The sequence below is a fragment of the Polyodon spathula genome, chromosome 4 (assembly GCF_017654505.1).
Source record: "Polyodon spathula isolate WHYD16114869_AA chromosome 4, ASM1765450v1, whole genome shotgun sequence".
Taxonomy (NCBI): Eukaryota; Metazoa; Chordata; class Actinopteri; order Acipenseriformes; family Polyodontidae; genus Polyodon; species Polyodon spathula.
The window spans coordinates 23,732,313-23,757,121 of record NC_054537.1 but is presented as its reverse complement, the minus strand read 5'-3'; the positions used below and the strand labels follow the sequence as shown (position 1 = coordinate 23,757,121).

Genomic DNA, 24,809 nt, shown 5'->3' with positions numbered 1-24,809 from the left:
AGGACAGTGTATGGTAACTGCTTGAGTGGTCCGAAGCACATTATTATTAGGGATAAAAACTGGCCTTTATTACCGTGAGTTAAATATTACCAATAAATAAATAAATAATGATAAACCTGTAAAATCAGAATATAACAGCAGCAGTCTAAGTGGTCCAGACCATCTCGCAGTACATAATACACTGTACCATAGTTTTGCTATAGATACTGTAACTTTAATCTTGCATTTGATTGATACTGTGAGTATGTTGTTGTGAGTATGTTGTTGTCTGCATCACTTTTTCAACATCAGTAAAACCATTTGTGTAACCATAGAGATGCGTTGTAAGGGTCATTTTTATTAGCGATTTATTTACACTTTCCGTAAAACTTCAAATAATTGCCATCTCTCAAATAATCATGTGTCTCCAATATGCACTGGGTCTGCTGGCAAATATTTTAAACAAACGCCGCGTCTCTATTAAATGCTGGGTCTCTGTCATTGCCATTGAAGCTGTGGAAGATGAAAGTGACTCTCAGGATTAATAAATAATAATAATAATAGAAAACATAATTTAAGGTAGGCCTATATGTAACGCATATTTGTTTAATGCAGTTCTTACATTATTAAAAGTTTTTAAGCTTGCTGAAAGTAGGCCAAATACAAGCCTCTTGGTATATTTTAACATGTTTTCTTGTATTAACAATGTACAAGTTTGAGATTAAACAATACATTATTTTTGATAGTGATGCTTATTGCTTTTATTGTTCATTTTTAAAAACATTTTATAAGTTTGTACTATTATTATTAGTATTATTATTAACAATGGTAGATCTAATTCTGTTTTTGAATACAAATTCCTACTTCTGCTTGTTCATTTTCCAACGTTTTGCATACCGTATCCTTGTTAACCTGTACATATAAAAAGACTGTATACCTTCGCTTTATACTTGAGGGTGTACAATATATTTTGTTACTTAGTTCCCACTGACACACAACCTTTTAACAAAGTTGATAGAGTGTTTAAATTGAGTTATGATGTTGCTATAAGGTTGTGTGTTAGCAGCTATTCAATGACCACATGAAGCATGTGAAGCTAGTGATCTAATATAAATGCCAGTCTCCAAAACGCGTCAGGTCTGCTGGCAAATATTGTAAATAAACGCCGGAGGGTAGGATAGTTTTATGTTAAAATTGGCATACAACTAGGACTGAGGAAGTATGAAGAAACTTTTAATGAAGAAACCTTCTCTTATGGTTGTTTCTCTGTTCAAGGTAACCTTTGTAAGCTCTAAGGTAAGGCACCTGGCTGTAGTTTTCGGATGTTTTTACACCAATATATTATAATTTGATCTTTTAAAGTCACATCACACACGCTTCTAAGAATTTCTTTGTCAAATGTTTGCTTGGAGGGGAACGACTGATATTGTGTAAACTGAGAGCCCTCCAAAATAACTTAAAAATGTAGTTCTTGTTCAAATCCCTCTAGCACTACCAAACACACTTTCAGTTTTGTATTAATTATTTTTATACAGATAATAGCATCTAGAGTTAAAAACAATTATCAAACATCTTGGTCATTTGAATGACACTGAATAAATAATCCCAGTGATAAACATACAAGTAAACTCTGATTGAGTTCTGGGTTATTGCTTGAAGACTCTATGCTGCAGTCTCCACAGTCAGTTGTAGGAGTCTGTATTATAGTTGCGGCGGCCATCTCCAATAAGCTGCGTCTTCTCACTAGCGTTTGTTGGCTGAAGCACAATGGGAGTGTCACCATCTGAAAATATAAATACAACATGTTGAAGTCACTGTTCACTATCCAGGCCTGACATGATTGTTATTCGTCAGTGACTCGTTACTACACAGAATGTTATGATCTGAGTGAGATCAGTTAGTAAGACATTTAGTAGTATTGCCAGGAAAAATACAATGTTGCAAGATTTTATTCCAAGGAGTTTAAATTATTATTTCTTGATGTCCATATATCTAGAAACCAAACTAGAAAAGAACATTTGTAAATAAATAAATAAATAAATAATTGTACACAGGAATAAAGTAAGAACTTTACATCATTTGGGAAAACTTTTTTTGTGTGATAGACCAACACTGATGTTTATCAAGCTGGTTTCCCCACACAGCAGTTTACAGTATTGCAATGCATGGCCATATCAATGGTACTGAGCTTAATCACATTTCCATATTAAATGTTGTTTCTGCTTAGATCAATAATGTCCATGCTATATCATAGTTTACCATGGTTTTTACCATGCTTTATCATGCATATCTGATTTACCAGGTTGACATGTGCTTTACCATGATTTCTCTGTATTCACAAAGCTTTGCTTTAACCACAATATCACACAGTAAAGGATATAAACAGCTCAACGTTAGGGCATCCAAACCTGCAGTAGTAAAACTCCTCCAATCCAGCAGTTACTGTATACCCTGTTCCCTGTGTCATCATGCCAAACCCTCCACCCTCACCATGCGTTAGGCAAAGTCAATCCAAAGAACTTCTTTCAAACCATTTTAGAACAACCATGCTTGTTGTTCTCAAAGAAAACCGCTAGAATAATTTAAATAATGTTATCAAACTGACACAAACTGTTAGGGGCACAAAGCACTTCAAAACAGTTTAAAATGGCTGTAAGGCAGGGCTGTTCTAATTTGACCTTCCTGTACAGTGAAGGCCAAATATTATTCTTCATTAATAAATATCCCAAAAATTAGTCCAAGGTAAAACTTGTTACCAAAACAATATGAGCACTATCTGTTCAAACAGAGGGGAGGAGGCCAGCTCAGGAGCAGGATTTCTACTGACACCACAAAAAGGAGATGATATATCTCTGCCAAGGAAGTGGCCAACATTTCATTCATCACTAGCCACCATGGACATTTCATTCATCACTAGCCACCATGGTGTGGCAGAGCACAGCTCTGCTCTTTAGAAATTGACAGGGATGGGGTTAAATTCCCCAGCTGCCTTGGTTCATTGTGTTCAGGTGGCTGGGGTTGATTAGATGATTAGTTTAATTAACGATCAATCAGCGCCCAGCCACCTGACATAAAAGGAGGCCTCTGCTTTTCATTTAGGGGGAGGGAGCTTAGGAAGCAGGTTGGTGTTTTGGTGTTTTGGTGTTTTGGTGTTTTGGTGTTTTGGTGTTTTGGTGTTTTGGTGTTTTGGTGTTTTGGTGTTTTGGTGTTTTGGATCCAGTGAAGGCATTGCCCAGCCTGGAAACCTTTATTTTTGTGAGTGTATTTTTGCTTTATTTTGTTTATTGTATGTTTAAATTGCTTTGTTTTGGCCCTTGTGCCCTTTCATTTTTGTGTTTATAATAAAATAGTTATTTTTTTGAACTCCAGACTGTCTCTGGGCCTCTATCCACTCACCAGCCTGTCACACATGGACACAAGTAGCATTTGCTCAAACTACCACAAACTGGGGCACCAGCCATTTTGTATCAGCATCGTCTCTCTAGCACACATTACTTTACGTGGCTTTTCAAAGTAGTTCACAGCAAAAGCAAGGCTGAACCACCCTTTTTTTTTTACCTTTACAGCGTGTGAGTAAAAGCTCTAAAGTTGTTGCAAATAGTTGGAATTGGAAAATAATTAAAAGTAGGTAATGCCTTAATTACACCATGTCCATTTTCTGAATATTTCATTTCTTACTGGTTTACTATCATATTATGTGAGTTCGCTAACATTCTCTTTTGTTGTTTCTGCTAATAGATAAATATTTTTCGTGCTTAATTTCTGAAGTGTTGTTTTAGCAATGGCTATACTGTATGTGTACAACAATAATTCATGCTCCCTCTGCAAATGGAAATTGGTAAATAGAAAATCTTTATACAAAATCACATTTTGAAAAGGGTCAGAAATCACAACTGCACATGGTTTTTTTTTTTTGCTGGAATAGCTTAGTAAATAAGTGTCAATAATGGTCTAAGCAGAAACAACATTTTACAGTGACGGAAAACCCACATAACAGGATGTTTTTTAAAATATACTGTCTTTTCATTTTGGCACTGGGCACAGTTGAAATCTAATCTAAATTACACCCAGAAGGCACAGAGGGTGTTCTGTTAACAAGCAAAACCACCATTGTCAACTCAGAGAGTCAGAGACCAGATCAAGAGCAGGATTTCCACTGACACCACAGAAAAGGACTGCTACAGCTCTTCCAAACAAATGGACATCAGTTCACTCATAATCAGGGCCTTTCCCACCACTGCAACAAGCAGCATCTCCTCAGACTACTATGAAATATAAGTATTCATTAAATTGTACACTTTAAAAATATATACATTTGATTTTCAGTTATGTTAAATAAAGCTAAAAAAATGTTTAAAAGGCTACAGAATACTTAGCTAACACTTTATACAGTGTGGGCAATTCACATTCAATTGCATATGAACAGGCATATGATTTACTATTTTAATTCAAAATTAATGTGGCATAAATAACCTGTTAATTGGTGGAATCCTTTTCCCCCACAAAAATATCCACTAAATATCTTGGCACTTTCCTAATGGAAGAGACAAGAACCAAATTGATCGCTTCATGATAAACGATAAGTGGAGATGTTCCTTGCGAGATGTAAGAGTGAAACGAGGAGCAGATATTGGTGGTGACCATCACCCAGTGACAGCATATATTAAGCTGAAACTCAAACAGACCAGACCTCCGACTAGAACACAAGGATGTCTCGACATTACCATATTAAAGGACCCAGAGGCAGGAAAAAAGTGTCCTGAAGCTACAAAACAGGTTTCAGGCCCTCAAACACAGAGAAATGAAGGTGAAAGACAGATTCCAGTATTAATGAAGAATGGGTAAAGGTTGCTGCAGCATACACCAAAACAGGCAGGTTAATTTCAGGCTACAGGAAGAAACACCATAAAGAATGGCTGAGTCCTGAGACCTGGAAGATCATTGACGAGAAAAATAAAGCTAAAAAGAAAAGTGTTGTGATGCAAGTCTCAGCACTTGAAAGACAGATATCAAAAACAGTATAGTGAAATAAACCAACAAGTGAAACGATCAACAAGAGTTGATCGAAGGAGGTTTATTGAAGAGTTGGCCTCTGAAGCTGAGGATGCAGCACAACGCAAAGAACAGGGAGCAGTGTTCCGCATTACTCATCAAATGTGTGGGAAACGCCAAAACACTATACCTGTGCTTGACAAACAGGACAAACTCCATACCAATAAAAAGTAACAAGAGAAAAGATTCTTACAAGAAACTCTCAATAGACCAGAACCAGTGTTTTCAGCTCCTGTTCAAGAACCAATTGAAGATTGGATCCCCCGGTAAAGGAGGAGATAATCAAAGCTATTAAATCCCTAAAAAACGGAAGAGCTCCTGGATAGTTTCAGGTTAATGTTGAACTACTTAAGATCAACCCTGATGTAGCAGTCAACGCCCTCATCCCCCTGTTTAAAACAATATGGAAGTCCCAAGTGAGCAGTGTAAAGGGACAATAATTAAACTCCCTAAAAGGGTTGTTGCGGGATTGCAATAACTGGCGAGGAATTACTCTTCTCTTAGTTCCTAGCAAGATCTTTTTAAGATCATACTGCAACGTATATCATCTGCAATCAACAATGCCCCCAGGAAGGAGCAGGCAGGGTTTAGAAGCAAATACAGATGTATTGATCATATCTTCAACCTTCGTAATATCATAGAACAGTATACTGAACTTCGAAGACTTTGAGAAGGCTTTTGACAGCGTGCACAGAGAGAGTCTATGGAAAATCTTAAGATTATATGGTATCCCTATCCTTATAATAAATATCATAAAGCAGTTCTATCAGAATGTTAGTTGTACTGTGGGAACAATTGAGCTCAGTTTCCATGTCAAGTCCGGTGTGCGAAAAGGCTGTGTAATATCGGCTATCCTTTTCAACACTGTAATTGATTGGGTAATCCGACATACCACAGAAGACCAATGAAGAGGGATTAGGTGGACACCATTTTTTGAAGATCTCAATTATGCAGATTATGCATTAGCCCTTTTATCACATACAATAGCTCACCTGCAATAAAAATCTGAAAGGCTCAGTACCTTTGGACAGCAAGTTAGACTAAAGGTCAGTATCAAGAAGACAAATGTAATGTCAGTAAACCTTGCAAAGCTAGTGCCTATAACTCTCGGGCAACATGTGTTAACCTCTACAGAGGAATTCACATACCTTGGGAACATCATTTGAAGAGTTGGTGGAGCTGGCAAGGACATGAGAAATAGACTAGGGAAAACACGAACAGCGTTCATCCAATTGAAACAGATCTGGAAGTCACATTTGTACAGTAGGAAAAATAAACTCAAAATGTACCAAAGCTGCATGTTATCTACACATCTAATTGGTTCATAATGCTGGTGGCTGATCATGCAAGAGCTTAGGAAATTGTCCAGCTTTCACACCACCTGTCTCAGAAAAATGATGCAGATCTTCTGGCCTCAAATGATCTCAAACAAGGACCTTCTTCAAAAACTCAAAGAGGAAGACATGAAAACCATAAGGAGGTGGAACTGGGTTAGCCATATACATCGGAAGGAAAGCAGCAGCAGCACCAGAATTGCATTACGATGGACACCAGAACGTCAAAGGAAACGTGGGCAACCAAAAACAACTTGGCGCAGAACTGTGGAGGCAGAGCTGAAGCTCAATCCAGGGGCTCTGTGGAGAGAATTGTCAAGGACTGCCAACAAAGCAGAACCTTTGTTGCTGCCCTATGTGCCAGCAGGTTAATTAACTGATGCTCAATTAATAAGAATTATGTTACTTCATACAAAAATATATTTGAACTAGTGAGTGTTTATGTAAATAATATGAATATAACCATATAAGTATTGCTGTCCTGGAAATTAAATATGTTACTAAACTGCATATTTTAGAACTCATCTTAGCACCAAGATAGAGGTATCATTTTGAAATGTCATTCTTTTGGTCAGTATTTAGATAATTGAAAGTGTTTTGCTACTGGACACTAAATAAACAAATTAATCAATGCCTGTTTTTAGCTGCTGGGCAGACTTAAAGCAGCAGTGTCCAACAATCAAGTTAAAATCTACACTAAAATAAAACTCCCCAGTAACTCTTTACTATAGTACTGAGTAGTTTAGCCCAAAGCTGACTAACCTTTTTTTGCTAAAAGTGACATGCCAATGACCACAGCCAATACAACAAACAGCACCATTGTAATTGAAAAATTTATTAGAAATTGAAAAAAAACTGAATAGTAGCAAATAAATGTCAAAAAGAGAAATAAGAGAGCTAGTTGAACATTTCCCCTGCCTGATACCTACGTACACTCTTATAATACTGACACTGTGGCTCTACAACACAGGGTATTTTTACATTACTGACGTGCTTGTTAAATACGAAAAAGCTATTTTTAAAACTGTAGACTTCAACACAGAGGCGAGTTTTCATTTTATTTTTTACCATTGAGTCATTCCATATCAAAGCACCAGATGCCTTAGAAACACCTTGCCAATAAACTCTTTAATAACTTTATTAAAGTCAGAAGGCAGGTGCGTTTTTCTTCTTTGGTCACTATATTTAAGCTTTGACATTAAGATCATCTGTGTGCTTGTCTGATTCAGAACACGTAATATAGATCATAGTCAAACAGACTATGGACCTAATCAGCACATTTTAAAGACTTTTTTAAAAGCCTGTATTATTGATTAAATCAAGGTTGCAGTTCACTTAACCCTTTTAAGAGGTTTAGAAGTTTATTCTCATTTTCTTTTTGTAAAGATTTCTTGGAAGACTGAGAAACAAAACTCAATTAATTTACATGATCTCCAGGAAAGATTGTATCAACTGCAGCATTAGTGATTGTTGAGATATTAGCCCTGACTAGATAAAGAATCCCTATGAGGCCATGAATTGGATCACATCACATTAGTGCAGTGGTTCTTAACCTTTACTGCAGCCTGCACCCCTTTGGTTCTGAAAATATGTTCTCGCACCCCATATCAAAAATCGTTGAAGGAGGTAAGTTCTTTAAACCTAAGATACTGTATATCATAAATATAGAATGAAAGATAATTTCACTACAGTAAGCTTAAAAACTTGAAAATGTTTTTTTTGTTTGTATATTACAGTAATTGTATAATGTTAATAAATATATACAGTGCCTATAGGAAATCTACACCCCCTAGGAACTTTTTTCACATTTTGTTGTGTTAGTGCCTCAGAGTTTCATACATTTAAATGTTGATTTTCTTCCCACTTATCTACACACATACTCCACACTGTTAAGGGGACAAACATTGTTATTGTGAAAAAAATGATATATTAAAAATATAAAACTGAAAGATCAAAATTGGATAAGTCTCCACCCCCCTGAGTTAATACTTGGTGAAAGCACCTTTGACAGCAATTAAAGCTGTGAGTCTGTTGGGATAGGTCTCTACTAACTTTGCACACCTAGATTTGGCAAAATTTGACAATTCTTCTTTAAAAAACTTTACAAAACTGTTCAAGTTCCTTGGGGAGCGCTGATGGACAGCAATCTTCAAGTCATGCCACAAATTTTCGATTGGATTTGGGTCGGGGTTCTGACTGGGCCACTCAAGGACATTTACCTTTTTATTCCTAAAAGGTAGCTTTGGCTGTGTGCTTTGGGTCATTGTCAGGTTGAAAAGTGAACAACCGTCCCAGTTTCAGCTTTCTTGCAGAGGGCAGCAGGTTTTCCTCAAGGACTTCTCTGTACTTTGCTCCATTCATTTTCCCTTCTATCCTGACAAGTGCCCCAGTGCCTGCCGATGAGAAACATCCCCATAACATGATGCTGCCACCACCATGCTTCACAGTAGGGATGGTGCTCTTTGGGTGATGCTTTGCTGGGTTTGCGCCAAACATAACGCTTTGTATTTAGGCCAAAAAGTTCCATTTTAGTTTCGTCAGACCACAAAATGTTTTGCCACATGGCTACAGAATCTCCTGAGTGTTTTTTTTTTCATACTTCAAAACGGGATTCAAGGTGGGCTTTCTTGAGTAATGGCTTCTTTCTTGCCACCCTACCATATAGGCCAGATTTGTGGAGTGCTTGGGTTATTGTTGTCACATGCACACTTTGACTAATCTTGTCCATAAAAGCCTGTAGCTCTTGCAAAGTTGCCATTACCCTCTTGGTAGCCTTTCTGATCAGTCTCCTTCTTGCTCGGTTATCCAGTTTGAATGGACAGTTTGATCTAGGCAGGGTCTTGGTGGTGCCATACACCTTCCACTTCTTAATAATCGTCTTGACCGTGCTTCAAGGGATATTCAAGGCCTTTGATATTTTTTTAATCCTCCAGATCTCCTGATCTGTGCCTTTCAACAACTTTGTCCCGGAGTTCTTTTGACAGTGCCTTGGTGCTCATGGTTGAGTCTTTGCTTTGAAATGCACTACCCAGCAGAGGGAACCTACAGGAACTGCTGAATTTATCCTGAAATCATGTGAATCATTAATATTTAACATAAGTGGAGACCACTTAACTTGGTGTGTGCGTTTGAAGGCCATTGGTTACACCTGAGCTAATTTAGGGTAGCTATTACAAGGGGGGTGGACACTTATCCAACCAAGCTATTTCAGTTTTTATTTTTAATTAATTTTCTACAAATTTCTAGAATATTTTTTTCACTTGAAACTTGGGAGGTAGGATGTGTAAATAAATGAAAAAAAAAACTGTTATAATGCATTTTAGTTCCAGGCTATAAGGCAACAAAAGGAGAACATTTTGAAAAGGGGAGTAGACTTTCTATAGGCACTGTAGGTGTGATGAAACAAAGTATTTGTACTTACATGCCTGTGCTTAATTTGTGTTTTCGATGATTTACCTTCTAAATAAATCTGGCATGTCTCGCACCCCCAGAAAGGGCATCTCGCACCCCCAGGGGGTGCGTGCACCCCAGGTTAAGAACCACTGCATTAGTGCAATACCAGTACCCCTGCAATCATTAAGCATATCCTGATATCTCTTGAAAAAAGTATTTTTGGTTTAAAAGAAGTTCAAGAGATGCATCCTAAAACTATGTTGTATAACGTATTCTCAGACCTATTGTCAAACATTTATGTTTACGTGAATACAATGCAAATAAGGGGATCATTTTCAGGCTTCACTAATGTGAAGCAATTGGATTTAGATCCTTTAATATAATATATGCTGTCTCATTCTTGTTAATTTTGTTAAAATGTATTCGGTTGTCAAATCTCTAAATAACCCTTATGCATACACATTACCAGCAATGACTCACATAAGGTAATTATCACTTTTTGTTGAAGCACGCTGCAGACATGAAAATTCATGCTGGTAACTGGCACAGAATTATAAATTTGGTTCTAAATATCTAGCGGAAATACACAGCTGATATTTATTTTAAATAAAATGGATGATTGGCTGATTTCTAAAACCATACATTTCAAAGTTTTTAGCAAGTTTATCTTCCTCTGACCAAGTTCCTGTTTCTAGAATGTTTCTAAAGAACCTTCTTTCAAAACTGAAGCATGATGTAGTTTTGTGTAGAAAGTTTAAATTTAGAAGCAACATCAGGCTTTTTAAAAATGATAGATTCATCTATTGTTGCTGTCTTTCACTTCCAGGGTACCTTTGCAGTTGTTTGACATGCATTTCCTTATGAACCATTGCTTCGTCATATAATAGATTAGTAGACTGACATATTTGTTATCACTAATTTATCAAGATCAGTCATGATGCAGAGATGTAGTGTGACTTGTGTTATCTGTTCTTTTAATTTATGCTGCAATTAAAGAAACAGAATACATGTTACAGACCGATATCATTAATAAATGCTGATGTTGTACAGTTGCTCACATTTCTTCAGTTCATATCTTTGCTCTCCTAACAAACACACATATTTGTAGTTAAAATACACACATATCCTAACTGGTTATAACTGGATAGCATTTGGAGTCTAACTGCACTTATATGAAATCTTGTTTATTAAGATATTTTTAAATCATACTGTATTCAGTAAGAAGTCACATCCCAAGTTAATCCTAGAAACTGATTAACATTGTGGGTGAGGAGGGTGTCGGTACCACTTCCCAGGTGAGAAGGCTTGATCAATAAAATAGTTGACTTCTATTTAGAGATATCTATTGAGTGATCCAAGATATTTGGTAAGCAGGTGGTTTAAGTGGGGTAAAATATATAGAAAGTCAAGAGGAGAAAAAGAACAGGTCTGCATAATTCAGTCAAATGGACCTAAGAGTCAGTGTTTGTCAAGTCTCTTGAAAATGTGCAGGGATATGGGCTACATCTCAAGCTAACCACTACTAAGTAAATAGACAATTTATCTTAATCTATTTGGAACATGCCTATTGTAGTTTGAGTTAACTCAGCATTATGCCTTCAAGACCTTAAAACACCATTAATATGAGTAACAGGGTGGAGGCTGGTTGCGAACCAGCTGCCCTGCACATTGCAAACGAGCGTCTTAACCCCTATACAGAAGAGCCGGGCTCATCTGCGTTGGTGATTTTAGACCTTTTAACCTCATCTCACCGACAGGGCAGAATATGGCAAGATTACTTGCGAAGGAATGACGACATTGAAATGTTGTTTGTTTTTATGTTTCCCTAGTGATATTTTTTCTTCTGTGCAACCTCACCTCTTTCCATGTCTGTTCGAATTTGCTCCTCCAGGTCTTCTGGTGAGACGTGACACTCGTATTCCTCCCCTCCAGGCGGTTTGGGTTTGCACTTCCCACAGCAGCAGTTACAGCAGCAACACAGGCAGCAGCAGAAATAGCAGCCTGTTAGCAGACCGCAGATTGCAAAGAGACCCTGGGCAGTGTGAAATAACAGGAATGCAGTGTAACAAAAAACTAAAAAACACAAAAACTGAAGCATTTTTGTATTATTAAGAAAGTAAGTATATATTTTTTATTAGTAAAGTAAGCATACATTTGTATAAAAATACTGATCAATTTAAATATTCTCATTGATATGTATATCAAAAACTCTCCATAAGTAATGCTTTGTAATTAATTTCCCACAAAGAATAATTGTTCTGGAGTATATTTGAACTGATTCTGTACCTCAATATACTATACCATAGTTCGGGAATTGGTCAGTAGCATTTCTTTGATCAAATTTGATGAAGCTGTATGTGAGTGACCTAAAGCCTCTATGCATTAATGAATTCCAGGGTTATCTCTCTAGCTACAGATACTGTAGGATCTTTTTATAACATGTTTCTGTACATGTCTGGTTGTGTGTATATATGCATGCACAGTAAGACAGTGTGTATGTCCATGCAGTTTGCATGTTGTATGTTTAATTTTTAATCTTTATTTGTAAATCTGAAATATAAAACTGCAAAACAACTTTATTATCAATAGGAATCAATGGAAGAACTTGGAAGCATGTGGAAGGGAATCTCACCTTCGCCCACCAGGTGGAGAGCATGAAATATGTGTTCACATTCTCTTCACCAAACTGTTCTGCCACGTAGAGACCAAGGGAGCCATACTTGTCATAAATGTTCCTCTTTGTCACATCTGTCAAGATGGCGTTAGCATTGTTGATCTCCTTGAACTTGTCTGTGGCATCAGGGTTGTCTGGATTCTTGTCTGGATGATATTTCAGAGCTAGTTTTCTTTAAAAAAAAAAAAAAAAAAAAAAAGAAAAAAGTTAGCTTAGACATGTACGGAAATGTACAAATTCATTTATACACATTAGGTATACACAGCTATGGACCAAAAGGTTTGTATCACACTGTAGAATTAACATATTTTGCTTCATAAAGTCGAATGAAACCTGCTGAATAATGTTACATTAACATATTTAATTACATAACGCTTTCCATATAATAATGAAAATCTGACAAAAATTACAAAAACTGACATTTCAAAATCTTAACATACAATCCTGTACTACTATTATGGCTTCTGGAAGACTTTTGCAATACCATTTCATAATTGGTTACATGATTTTAAATAAAAGATCAACATTATGTTCATATCGTTTATTTTTTATTTTTTATTATGTCTCAATCCTAATGTATGGCAAAATTTTTGACCATAGCTGCACCCATCACGCTTCCTTTTTTCTTTGGCCATAGGCTGTCGGTAACACCAAATAAATCATGCTGCTGCATAACATGTCATGATACAGTGCCTTACAAATACTGCACACACTTTACAGAAATACATTTTTTTTACACTTTACATATAAAATGGCAGCGTACGGGTGGCTACAAGTAATACATAGCATACCTATACATGTTTTCTTTTGGCATGAGTCAAACTTTCTTTTCTTTGCAAAAAGCAATTCTTCAAATTCAGAATACTGTAGCGTTTTCTGGTTCTCCTGGGACAGAAATGAGACTGTAACCATGAGAAGATGAAGGCTCAAGCCGTTTATTATTTACAATAATTAAAATGAGCACAAAATAAAATCATCAAGTGAGGGCAAAGGGACTGGGAGTCGAAAATGAAAATAAATTATTTTATATTGCTAGTATTTGTTTCCTTTGATCCCTTTTCTCTTCCCTATCTCCTTCCCCCACATATCGGGGTGTGTGGTTAAGCCATCTTCCAATACGATCTTGAGGTGAGGACCAGAAAAAGGACTCCCTTTATATGCCCCTCGCTCCCTCCCCCCCCCCCCCCCCCCCCCCCCCGGCTTTTCATGCCAAACCTGCACCCCAAATTCTCCTACACCCACACACTCACAATCAATGCACTCACAAACACCCAATGTAGACCCTGCACGCACACACCCACATGCAACCCATACACACATACACACAACATGCAACCCCTGCACACACACACACACACACAACATGCAACCCCTGCACACATACACCCACACACACCCACGCGCTCTACACTATCCTGATCCCCCCCCCCCCCCCCCCCCCCCCCCCCTCCCCGCCCCAGGATTGCTACAATATTGTAGTCCACATCTTGCATTTCGAACCGGTGGAGTCCATCGGTATTTCTGAAAGCTTCTTGCCCTTTTCCAACCGATAGATCTCAGTTTGTTTAAACTCTGTAGAGCATGCTTATATGCCCTCTTTTAATGATGTTCTTCATTTTAACGATTTAGTAGGCTACATGTATTTGTTGTTGGATATATTTTCATCCAGTCATTATAACAGTTGTTTATTTTTTCAGTGAGTCTCTTTGGATAATGAAATTCCTGGCGTCACACTCAATTCGTTCTGATCAGGAACGTATTATCAGGCATATCAGAATGTATAGCATAACGGTACTAAAAGGTGCTGGATGCGAGTGAGAGTTTAAGAAAATATTAAAATTTTACCACTGTGGTGCCATTGTAGCTGCCATGCATTGTCAAGAACAACCATGCAGAGATGAGGAGTTACTCGTGTTGTTGTCACGGAAGGCCATTTTCTAAAGTCATGCTTCATTAAGATCTAAGCATGTGCCCAGGAAAAGCTATGCCAACCAATATTGTTTTGTTATAATTCATTACATTATTTATCTTGGTCAATTGTCTGTGATGATTTGTCACTAAAACACTTTCTGAGTTATTTGAATAATTTTTATTCACTCAGTGAGGAGATGGCTTGTGAGATCCCCCAGGACCGACTTAACATGTTAATTTTTTTATTACATTTTTTACTGTACCATTGCTGCTTGACTTGAGATGGCATTGCAACCCAAGTGTACAGTTCTTGTTCCACACCTGCTGAAGGCAGTTATAATCATACACTTCAGCCCACTCAGCTTCTAATTGTAAGGGAACTGAAAAGTCTGTTGACATTCTGCTGGACATTAACCCTTAGATGATGCAGTGCCTGTTTGATATTTTATATACTGCACACCACTGAACTCCAAAATACTCCAAAATAATAAAGATGTCTCTCTTCGTCTTTTTGAAAAATTTCTGAATACACAACACTGCAAAGCAGCCTTCTTTCATGTAGGTCTGTGCCTATTGGTCTGTACCTTATTATTTATGAATAGGTTTAAATTCTGAACAACTGGTAAAGTTACTATAATCTTCCCCCACGCAAAAAAATTAAATAAAAAACACTGCTTCTACTCCTATAAATATCTTCTTAAACCATGTAATGAACCTACTGTAGTTGCTGAAAAATCACGGATGTACCCAATCGAGGATTAACAAGATCCTGTTTATTGGACTAGTCTTGTTAATTTGTGAATGCTGCAGATGGTACTGGTTTGAAGTACAGCTGATCGTGAATATCCCTCCAGACTGCTAATGGTTTTAATAGAGCCTTGTCGCTTACTGGGATTAAGATTTACACATGTACTTAATTTACAGTTGACTAAACATATCTGATTTAGCATAATTTGTTTTCTTCTGGGGTACCTTAAAATCATCAACTGTAATACACTGTGTGTATGCTTGCATTTTAATCTTTAATTACGGCAATTGTTTTCAAAAAGATGTAATCACTACTTTATTTATTTATTCACTAACAATGGCACTGTGTACTGCTATGTTATTTACAAATAGGCTGGTAGGTAACTTTCAAGACTTTTCATTGGTTTTTTATGTTTCAGTTGGCAGTCCCAGATTAAGCCTTTTGACAAGTACAAGCGAAGCAGTGACTCTGTTGCTGAAGCTTATCTCTGTCATCTGAAGAAATTCAGTTCCAGATTTTGTTGGCCAGGAAAAAAAAAAGTGATGAATGTCCATCCATTCTTCCAGCAATACTTCTTAATTGTGAGGAAAACCTTGAGAAAACCTGAGCTTGTATGAATAAGGATTATTTTAAAACAAGTAGCAATACACAATACACACTCTCTCTCTCTCTCTCTCTCTCTCTCTCTCTCTCTCTCTCTCTCTCTCTCTCTCTCTCTCTCTCTCTCTCCAAAGCAATTACAAAATGCAATAACAATAAAAACATAATGCCAAATGATTACAAGTTGAAAAGATACAAAAATATTTAAATAAAACAGACACATATAAAGATATTTATTTGTATATACATGTATGATGGAATAAGGTTTTACTGGTCATGTCTCAGTTCATGACACTGTGATATATTCAGCAGCTGTGTGTGCAGTGTTGCTGTTCTCACCCAGAATAAGTGCCATCTTATCCTCTACCTTCAGTGTCCTAAAGTTAGAGATCTTTTGGGAGATTTTTGTAAAGAACTGGTCTCTTATCTTGGTATATTTTGAGCAGTGAAGAAGGAAATGTTCCTCATCTATGATTTAATTCATGTCACACTGGCCACAGTCTTCTCTCTGTGGGTTTCTAGCTCTGTTGGTGTCAGCCTGTTTCTATTTCCAGGTTGTGGCCATTGACTCGATATTGGTCATTGTTTGCCTGTGGTCTGCCATTATATAATACATGGCTGAAATTGTGGTGCACATAGGAAGGCTTCACCTATCTTGAACATTGGACCACATTCTACAACAAGGACTATCTATATAGACGGGACAGGCTGCACTTAAACAGAAAGGGAACCAATCTACTCGGAGAAAGGATCCTCAAGGAGGTTCAGAAGCATTTAAACTGGAAAGGAAGGGGAGAGAAATCAACAAAAACACAGAAGGGAGACTATATCAAAACAAGGGAGACAACTCGGGTAAGATAGCCATTAAATGTATTTATCTAAATGCTAGAAGTCTCAAAAACAAAATGTTAGAACTTGAAGCTACTGCACTAACAAGTAAGTTTCTGTAACACCTATCACATTGTAGGTTAACTATGATGTGATAGTTGTTACAGAAACTTGGTAATCCGAGAGTGATGGAGACAAATATAATATTAATAGGTATACACTGTATAAGAAATACAGGCAGGACAGAAGAGGCAGAGGGGTAGCGCTATATATCAAAAATGGTCTTGAAGTCCAGGTGTTAAATCTGGAAGAAAACATGTAACAATATGGGTGAGAATAATAGGCAAAAATTCAAAGGGCATAATAATAGGGGTATGCTATAGACCACCAAATTCAGATACCAACCAAAACAATCTGTTATACAATGACATTAGAAATGTATGTAGCAAAGAAGCCATACTTATGGGGGATTTCAACTTCGGTTGGGGAGCATGACAGATGAAATTGAAATGGTAGAAATGACAAATGACTGCTTCCTAACGCAATTTGTCAAGGCACCAACTGGAGGGGGGCATGCCTTGATTTAGTCTTTTCAAATAACGAAGACAGAATAACTAAAACAGAGGTCAGAAAATCATTGGCAAACTCAGATCACAACATAGTCTCATTTCTGCTTTTAAAAACCCAAAAAGTAATGACTAAAGCTAAGGTTTACAATTATAAAAAGGCAAACTGTGAAGGAATGAAACAGAGTAACAGTAGATTGAAGTAAGATACAGAAAACATCCACAGAGAAAGGATGGCTATTTTTTTAAAATGTTGTACTAGGGGTGCAAAACAAATACATCCCAAAGCAGACAAATCAAAATCTAAAACAATATGGCTAAAATGGTTTATTAGATCAATTAAAAAAATATTCAGAGAAAAAAGGCACTTTACAGAGCAATTAAAAGGGACCAACAATAAAGTACACAGTAAAACTCAAGGATTCAAGGAAATGCATGCACATGGATTAGGGAGTGGTTAACATGTAGAAACAGAAAGTATTGATTAGAGGAGAAACCTCAAACTGGAATGAGGTAACCAGTGGAGTACCACAGCGACCAAAATTATTCCTGGTTTAAAACGCATGTCATATGCAGACAGCATTAAAGAATTGACTCTATTCAGCCTGGAACGAAGAAGACTACACAGTGATCTGATTCAAGCATTCAAAATTCTAAAAGGTATTGACAATGTCAACCCAGGGGACTTTTTTGATCTGAAAAAAGAAACAAGGACAATGGGTCACAAATGAAGATTAGATAAAGAGGCTTTTAGAATAGAAAATAGGAGGCACTTTTTTACACAGAGAATTGTGGGAATCTGGAACCAACTCCCAAGTAATGTTGTTGAAACTGACACCCTGGGATCCTTCAAGAAGCTGCTTGATGAGATTCTGGGTTCAATAAGCTACTAACAACCAAACGAGCAATATGGGCCGAATGGCCTCCTCTCGTTTGTAACCTTTCTTATGTTCTTACAGTGCCTATAGGAAGTACTCACACCCCCTTGGACATTTTCACAGTTTTTTTGTGTTACAACCTGAAATCTTGATGCATTTAGATGGGATTTTTTCCCCTTTGATTTACACAACCTACTCAACACTTTCAATATGTGAAGAAATGGGGAGGTGAAAAAACAAATCAATTAAAAATAAAAACTTGAAAAGTCTTCATTAGATAAGTATTCACCTCCTTTGCTATGACACTCCTAAATAAGCTCAGATGCAACCAATTGCCTTCAGAATTCATACAATAAGTTAAATGGAGTCCATCTCTGTGCAATAAAAATGGTTCACATGGTTTCAGATTAAATACACCTGTCTCTGTAAGGTCCCACAGTTGGGTAGTGCATTCAAAGCAAAGATACTACCATGAGGACCAAGAAGCTTTCAAAGCAACTCTGGGATAAAGTTGTTGAAAGACACAGATCAGGGGAGGGGTATAAAAAGATTTTCAAGGCATTGAATATCCCTTGGAGCACAGTCAAGTCAATCATTAAGAAGTGGAAGGTATATGGCACAACCCAGAATCTGCTTAGAGCAGGCTGTCCTCCCAAACTGAGCAGCCAGGTAAGAAGGGCATTGGTCAGAGTAGCCACCAAGAGGCCAATGACAACTCAGAAAGACCTACAACGTTCTATGGCTGAGATGGGAGAAACTCTCCATGTGTCAACAATAGCTGAGGTACTCCATAAATCTGGCCGTATGGAAGAGTGGCAAGAAGGAAGCCATTTCTGAAAAAAGCCCATGTAAAATCACTCTTTGAATTTGCAAAAAGGCATGTGGAAGACTTTGAAAAGATGTGGCAAAAGATTCTGTGGTCCAATGAAACAAAAATTGAATTATTTGGCCTAAATGCAAAGCGTTATGTCTGGCGCAAACCCAACACAGCACATCACCCAGGTAACACCATCCCTACTGTGAAGCATGGTGGTGGCAGCATCATGACATGGGGATGCTTTTCATTGGCAGGGACTGGGAAGCTTGTCAGGGTAGTGGGCAAAATGGATGGAGCTAAATACAGGCAAATCCTTGAGGAAAACCTGCTTCAGTCTGAAAAAGACCTAAGACTGGGATGGAGATTCAATTTCAGCAGGACAATGACCCCAAGCACACAGCCAAAGCGACACTGGAGTGGCTTAAAAACAAGAAAGTGAATGTCCTAGAGTGGCCCAGTCAAAGCCCGGACATGAATCCGATTGAGAATCTGTGGCAAGAGTTGAAAATTGTTGTCCACCAACAATCCCCATCCAACTTGACAGAGCTTGAACAATTTTGCCAAGAAGAATGGATGAATATTGCACGATCCAGATGTAGTTGCCGCCAAAGGTGGTTCTACCAAGTATTGACTCAGGAGGATGAATACTTATCTAACTGAGACATTTCAGGTTTTTTTTTTCATCAACTGTTGTTTCACAGTAAAAATTATCTTGCCTCTTCAAAGTGTTGAGTAGGTTGTGTAAATCAATGGAAAAAAAATCCCATTTAAATATATCAAGATTTCAGGTTGTAACACAACAAACTGTGAAAACGTCCAAGGGGGTGAATACTTTGTATAGGTACTGTATGTTCTTATGTAATGTGTATGTAGTGCCCTATAGCATTTTCATTTTTTGTGGTTGTTGATCTTTGTAGTCCATTGTGCCATGGATCGATTTTTAGCTTCCTTGCTGATAGCATTGATCAGCCTCTTTTGGGAGTTTCTGGTTTTGCTGTTCCAGTATGTTGCTGTCCATCCTGCTCTGCTCCAAAATCTTTTTCACAGCGTGACTCACTGTGTCGGATTGTCCCTGGCTATACACATCTATAGACTGGAATGATTTTGGATCGCTCTGTTTCAGGTGTAACCAGAACCAGAACTTCATGACTAGTCTCTCAATGTCGAGCAGTAATGGATATTGCCTGAGCCCAGATCTACAGTCATTGTTACTAGTAACACATAGTAATCTGTTGACCATTGTCGATAACTTGCTTTTTTATGTTTTTAAAAAAATGCACAGGTGGCTAAATGCCAGGCAGAAGTATGTTCTTTATAGAATATTAGGTTGGTTTTTGATCTAGAACAGTAATTTAGAGCAAAATCAGCAACCAGTACTGGATTGTTTTTATGGAAGTTGTTCTTAAACACTTTTTTTGCTTGGTTGCTTTTAATATCTTCCGGATGTTCTATTTTATAGCTCAGATGTAATTTACTTTAAAAATTCTCTTCACTGTGAATGGTTTCCATTCTATTGAGTCTCAGACATACACAGGAATAAATCACAGCTTCTAATTACAAATGAAAGTAACTAAATATGTTTATGGAATATATATATATATATATATATATATATATATATATATATATATATATATATATATATATATATATATATATATATATATACATACATACAGTATATATTAAAGATGTTTCTTGGTGTAAAGACAGTTGTGCTAAAGAAGTACATCTTTTAACTTATTGAAAAGGAAATGAATGCCAATGCCTCCTGTGAGAAGATACGAAATGAATGAATTACTAGCCTGAATGCATACATTTTATTGTAAATACAGGCATGTGTCCTTCCTTAAATGTCCACAGCGAGGTGCTATTTTCCTTTGTGTCAGCTGAGTGCTGGACAACACCAGCTTCCAAAAACAGTATTAAATATTACCTCTAAATGTAGATAAAGCTAAACAGGTACACCATAACTTCATTTTGCAATAAATGTTCCTTAATATGATTATGATGGGAATATGAACACTATAATGTGCAGTCAATAAATGCATATATAAGAGATGAATCACACTTGACAGTTTCATGCTTCAGCCACTTACCTATAGGACTTCTTTATCTCCTCATGAGAAGAACCTTTCTGCAGGCCAAGAACTTGGTACAGTGCTTCCCCTGAAGTTGACAGGGCTCGTTGCCTTTGTTCAGTCATGCTGTCTGACCATTAACTTAAAAAAACAAGAAGCAACAAGTAATATTGTGTGTCAGCAAGGACTTCAATGTACCATGCATCCTTTTCAATGATAAACAACTGCTTTAATGGAAAGGGAGGGAATATTGTTAAATGCTGGTATGTTTCAGTTTTTAAAATGATACAGCTTTTTGGTTGTCATGTTAACACCAGCATAAAACATATAATTGATTTTATAATTAACTATACCCATCACAATTAAGCTTGAATGGATCTGGCTTCCAGATTATATGTGGAAAATGAGTTCTGAATATTCTGCATGTGGAACATGATTAATTGAAATAATATGTGCAGTTTCACTGGAGACCAGATAACTGGTTTAGTACAAGATGTCAGCTTTCCCACATTGCACTGCAAGAATGATTGAAACCAACAAACTCACTTCACATGTAACCTAATCTATATTCAAACCCAGGCTTCCGGAGGTAAATGGCAAATTGATGATCTTTAAAAAAAACAAAATGACATGCAGCCACAGAAAGAATGTTAAACATAATTGTTAATTCAATTCAAATAGACGCAAGAGGTGCTATTTGTTAAGTTAAAATAGGGAGTACAGCACCGTGAGACACAATGCAGACAGTTGCTATGCAAGGTACATCATTTGCTCCTCAAACAATTCTGCCTCCAGGCAATTACTGTAGTAGCTCACATTCTTTGTGCTTAATGACCTCTGTTAAATAGGGTCAAAGTCCAGTGACTGTTCCTAAATGTACATTTGATACCTTCATTGATGGTCACTAACAGACTTTAAAGCTAATGAAAAGACTCCACAAATATTATTGGTGTGCACTGCCATGGTCTTTATTTTAATTATGTTGTAATTACACTGTAGTGGTTACTACAGTATGTACATGCAGTTGTATAATAATGTCAAATGAAATTGTCCATAGCTGTGCTTGTTTTTATAACCCCTGCACAGAACTAGCATAATCATCAAGTGCAATGCTGCTTCTATTTGTTAACAGGTCAACTAATCCTAACAGAAACTTTTATTTATTTTTACTGGTCACATCAAGTCATTATTTAGGGTCAATCCCACAGCCACAGTGAAACCTGGAAGGGTCCGGACATTGGTGGCTGTATGAGACAGGTGGCTGCTTATCTAAGGTGCCCCTCTCTCTCATTCTCTTGAATTGAAAAATATGTTCTGGGGTTTATTAGCTGGTAAGGGTAGGTTTAGTTGAAATCAGGTTTGTTTGGCTCCCTGAGCAGCTTACCTAGTATGTTCACGGTTCTGTGGTACAGAGCTAAAATAATCTGTTACTGTAAAAAACAGGCTCTGGTGGAAATTAATATGAAGCCTAGTAAAGAGTAAGTGGCAGGGTTGTGAAAAAAAAATAGCGTTACATGTCCCCACGTGTTGTTACAGCTGGCCGCTCTAGTGCACTGATAGTGTAAAGATTATTGAAAACACAGCAATTACAATCCATGACGCGGTAAGGCTTTTCTAAACAAAAACATATTTTCAAAATAGAAAATGAAAAGAAACAAACTTGGATTGATAATCCCATAACAATTAAAAGTCTCTTGATGGTTACACAGTTTACTATGATTGATCCAGCTATAAACAGGCCCAGTATACAATTTTTTTTTTTTAATTTTATCCCAAATATATGCAACAATACTGAATGGTATAGCCACTTTTAGTCCTTCGGTTATTCATTGCTCGTTCAGTGGGAAACGCTATCTCCTCAGCTTTTTCATTTATTATTCATATGGTTATTTTGGTTCCAAAAGCAATGACAGTGAAGCGCTTTTTTATTTTATTTAAAGCAGACAGATTTAAAAAAATAAATGTGAAATCAAATACTGACATTAAAATAGACTAATTATTTGTTCAAATGCGTTCTTCAATTTATTTACAATGATGTTTTAAAAAAAAAAAAACTTTCAGGGAGAATGCAGTAGTGGTAACCTTGCCAACATTTGCTTCTGCTCTAGTCTGCACTATTGATGGCCATATTGTCATCACTCGCTGCTATATTTACAAAGGCTGCAATATGTACAAAATAGTGCTGCATGAGTGTTAACCAAAAAAAAAAGCACAACCATATGTCACCAATCTTAGCATCTCTTCACTGATTACCGGTTAAATACAGAACTGATTACAAGATTTTGCTGCTTACTTTCAAGGGTCTACATGGCTTGGGTCCAGCTTACCTGAAGGCTTTGACACTGTGGGCCCAGCACAATTTGTAATCTGCCAGTAGTGCCAAACTAACTGTGCCTAGGACATGGCATGATGGGCATTCAGGCCTTTTGTTCTGTGGCGTCTCACCTCTGGAATGAGGCTTTGAGGTTATTGATGTTTTTAAATCTGGTCTAAAGACTTATTTTTATCGATTGGCTTTTTTTGTAGTCTGTTGTTTTGATTTGAGTTCATTGTTTTTATTTTACCTGTAAAGTGCTTTGAGATAACTAATGAAAGGTGCTGTACAAAATAAATGTATTATTATTGTTATTATTTTTGGAGACACAAGCCATTAAAAAAAAAAAAAAATTAATTAAATAAAAAACATGTCAAACATTAAACTACAGCCATTGGGGAATGATTATACATGACAGGGGCCATTTCATAAAAGATTGCTAAAGAAGGTGGTTTAAAAATCATCTTTTCGAAATGAAATTGCAGCCATCAGTACAAGGATCAGTTATTATTTTAAAGAAAAAAATATCAATTCAAGTTTTGCTAAACTAAAAACTAAACTACATTTTTTAAGGCATTTTAAGTCTTTCTACATTCAATTGTGCATTTCCCATTACAGATTTAAAGACATCTTTAAAACTGTGCTCAATATCTACAATAAACTTTTAACGTTCAAAGATATTATTAGATAAATATTTTTCTCATTACTTCTCTGTTCACTATCCCAAAAGACACCTTCCTTTAAATAATTGTCCATACCTGTTGAGATCAAATTGTATCATTTAAATGATTGTGTCTTTCAATGAAGCTAATTGGTAACATGTCATATTTTTAATGTCCAGCTAGTCCTTAAACTAGCTTACATAATTTAATTATTGCATCCAGCATCACACTACAATAGAGCAATATTGAAATCTCCAAGTTGCTTTTATAAGTATTTCAAGTTTTCATACATCGAACAGCAACCAAACAATATGGAAACACTCTTGCCTGTTGATTAATGAACCACTGTGATGGGAAATACAATTAACAAACTTGTAAATTTACATACCTGGCTGGTGTTTTCACAGATACGTTCATGCAAATGTATACATTTGACCCTAAGGTCAATGGCATATGAACAGAAAAATGATTTTTAAAATGGTTTCTACCTGTTCCACTGTAAAAGCACCTGCTGTTATTCCTCTCTGATCAAAGGTAGACAGGTCAGTGGAATCTGGTTGCTGCTCTTTGTGTAAGCAGGTTTGTGGTTGGAATGAATAAAACATTCATCAAGTCATGGCTTCATATTTCTGTGGCAACCAATGATACAGAATTGCACAGCACATGCAGACTTGATCATGTTTCACCTCAGAGTTCTGGGAAGCATAATGTTCCAATTAGAACTGTGCTGAAAGTGACTTGCTTCACTCCACCAGGCGGGTTGCTGACATCAAGCAGCAGAGTGTCAGGAAACCGGACCTCCTCTGTTGTGGTGATGGCAATCATGAGACTTGTCAGTTTTAACAATTTACATCTGCAACTGTGCTGCCTGCTGCGGTAGAGATGTGGCATGGCTATGGTAGATGTTCAACCATAGCACACTCTGTAGTGCATATCTGACATCTGTTAAAATGTATGAATAACTAAACACAG

General features: G+C 36.9%; 1 protein-coding gene across 2 annotated transcripts; it reads right to left on the bottom strand.

Moving 5' to 3' along the window:
* Positions 1 to 1,019: 1,019 nt before the first annotated feature.
* LOC121314331 (dnaJ homolog subfamily C member 5-like) lies at positions 1,020 to 24,414 on the bottom strand. 2 transcript variants are annotated; one of them, XM_041247467.1, is made up of 5 exons: positions 24,326 to 24,414; positions 20,880 to 21,002; positions 12,391 to 12,604; positions 11,616 to 11,790; positions 1,020 to 1,762 (listed from the first exon to the last, which is right to left on the bottom strand). In XM_041247467.1, the coding sequence occupies exons 2-5, from the start codon at positions 20,984 to 20,986 to the stop codon at positions 1,662 to 1,664; spliced, it is 597 nt and encodes a 198-aa protein (XP_041103401.1). In that variant the 5' UTR covers positions 20,987 to 21,002; positions 24,326 to 24,414; the 3' UTR covers positions 1,020 to 1,661. The 2 variants fall into 2 exon arrangements, with proteins under 2 accessions (XP_041103401.1, XP_041103400.1); XM_041247466.1 differs by lacking the exon at positions 24,326 to 24,414 and adding an exon at positions 24,226 to 24,319.
* Positions 24,415 to 24,809: the final 395 nt, after the last annotated feature.

Coding starts and splice junctions, on each gene's coding strand:
- LOC121314331 (XM_041247467.1), bottom strand. CDS start 20,986: ATGACTGAACAAAGGCAACGAGCCCTGTCAACTTCAGGGGAAGCACTG. Junction 12,605..20,879: donor GAGATAAAGAAGTCCTATAG/GTAAGTGGCTGA, acceptor TTTTTTTTAAAG/AAAACTAGCTCTGAAATATC. Junction 1,763..11,615: donor TCGAACAGACATGGAAAGAG/GTGAGGTTGCAC, acceptor TTATATTTTCAG/ATGGTGACACTCCCATTGTG.